Source organism: Acanthisitta chloris, unplaced genomic scaffold (assembly GCF_000695815.1).
Source record: "Acanthisitta chloris isolate BGI_N310 unplaced genomic scaffold, ASM69581v1 scaffold30601, whole genome shotgun sequence".
In the NCBI taxonomy this organism is placed as follows: Eukaryota; Metazoa; Chordata; class Aves; order Passeriformes; family Acanthisittidae; genus Acanthisitta; species Acanthisitta chloris.
This window is the reverse complement of record NW_008654806.1, coordinates 813-2,159: the sequence shown is the minus strand read 5'-3', so window position 1 is coordinate 2,159 and position 1,347 is coordinate 813. Positions and strand designations below refer to the sequence as shown.

At 52.5% G+C, this 1,347-nt stretch overlaps 1 protein-coding gene across 1 annotated transcript; it reads left to right on the top strand.

Moving 5' to 3' along the window:
• Positions 1 to 2: 2 nt before the first annotated feature.
• On the top strand, positions 3 to 921 carry LOC103810771 (G-protein coupled receptor 12-like; the record flags this gene model as incomplete). Its single annotated transcript, XM_009083688.1, has 1 exon — positions 3 to 921. A coding segment is annotated over one exon (919 nt), but the record flags the coding sequence as incomplete, so codon positions are not given.
• Positions 922 to 1,347: the final 426 nt, after the last annotated feature.

The following is a 1,347-nucleotide window of genomic DNA, read 5'->3' as shown; positions in this document are numbered from 1 at the left end:
AGTGGCAGCTCCTTGGACCTGGAATCTGTGATGCAACCCCTTGCCTTGAACCCATGGGACGTTGTCCTCTGCATCTCTGGGACCATCATCTCCTGTGAGAATGCCATCGTGGTGGTGGTCATCTTCTACACTCCAGCTTTCCGGGCTCCTATGTTCCTCCTCATCGGCAGCTTGGCCACAGCTGACCTCCTGGCTGGTTTGGGGTTGATCCTGCACTTTGCCTTTGTCTACTTCATGCCTTCAGAAGCTGTCAGCCTGCTCACTGTGGGGCTCCTGGTCACCTCCTTCACAGCCAGTGTCAGCAGCTTGCTGACCATCACCATCGACCGCTACCTGTCCCTCTACAACGCCCTGACCTACTACTCGGAGAGGACAGTCACCAGGACTTACATCATGTTGATCCTCACCTGGGGAGCCTCCATCTGCTACGGGCTCCTTCCCATCATGGGCTGGAACTGCCTGAAGGATCCTTCTGCCTGCAGCATCGTCAAACCGCTGATGAAGAACCACCTCATCATCCTCTCTGTCTCTTTCTTCATGGTGTTCGCCGTGATGCTCCAGCTCTACGTGCAGATCTGTAAGATAGTGTCCCGGCACGCCCACCAGATCGCCGTGCAGAGACACTTCCTGGCCAGTTCCCACTACGTCACCACCCGAAAAGGCATCGCCACCCTGGCTGTCATCCTGGGCACCTTCGCGTCCTGCTGGTTGCCCTTCGCCATCTATTGTCTCCTGGGGGATTACAGCTACCCAGCCCTCTACACCTACGTCACCCTCCTCCCTGCCACCTACAACTCCATGATCAATCCCGTCATTTACGCCTTCAGGAACCAGGAGATCCAGAAAGTGCTGTGGACCGTGTGCTGTGGGTGCTTCTCCTCCACTCTGCCTTTCCGCTCCCGCTCCCCCAGTGACGTCTGATGTGTCCTCCCTCCCCACCTCCTGCACCTTCCACTCACCGATTGCAGCCAGGGGGTTTGCCTTTATTCCCCCTTTTCATTCCCAAAGGCACATTGCAGGAGCTCTTGGAATCAAACAGCCCTTCCCAGCCTCATCCTTTTGGGCACAGCCCCTTCTTTTCCTCTATTTTTCCACTTTTTGAATATACGGGAGAGAAAAACATATTTTTTAATCCATAATATAATCTATATTTATGCGTGAGACAGAGAGAGAGAGAGAGAGGGGGGAGATCCTCATATTTTCTTTAAAACTATTTACGATGCTTTATTTTTTTAAGGGGGGGCAACCCCAGGAATGTTTGCCTCCCTCTTGCTTTTTTTACAACTTGGTTATTTACCTCAGATAGTTAAAATATATTTTATACGTTTGGGGAAGGGGGGGAGAGAC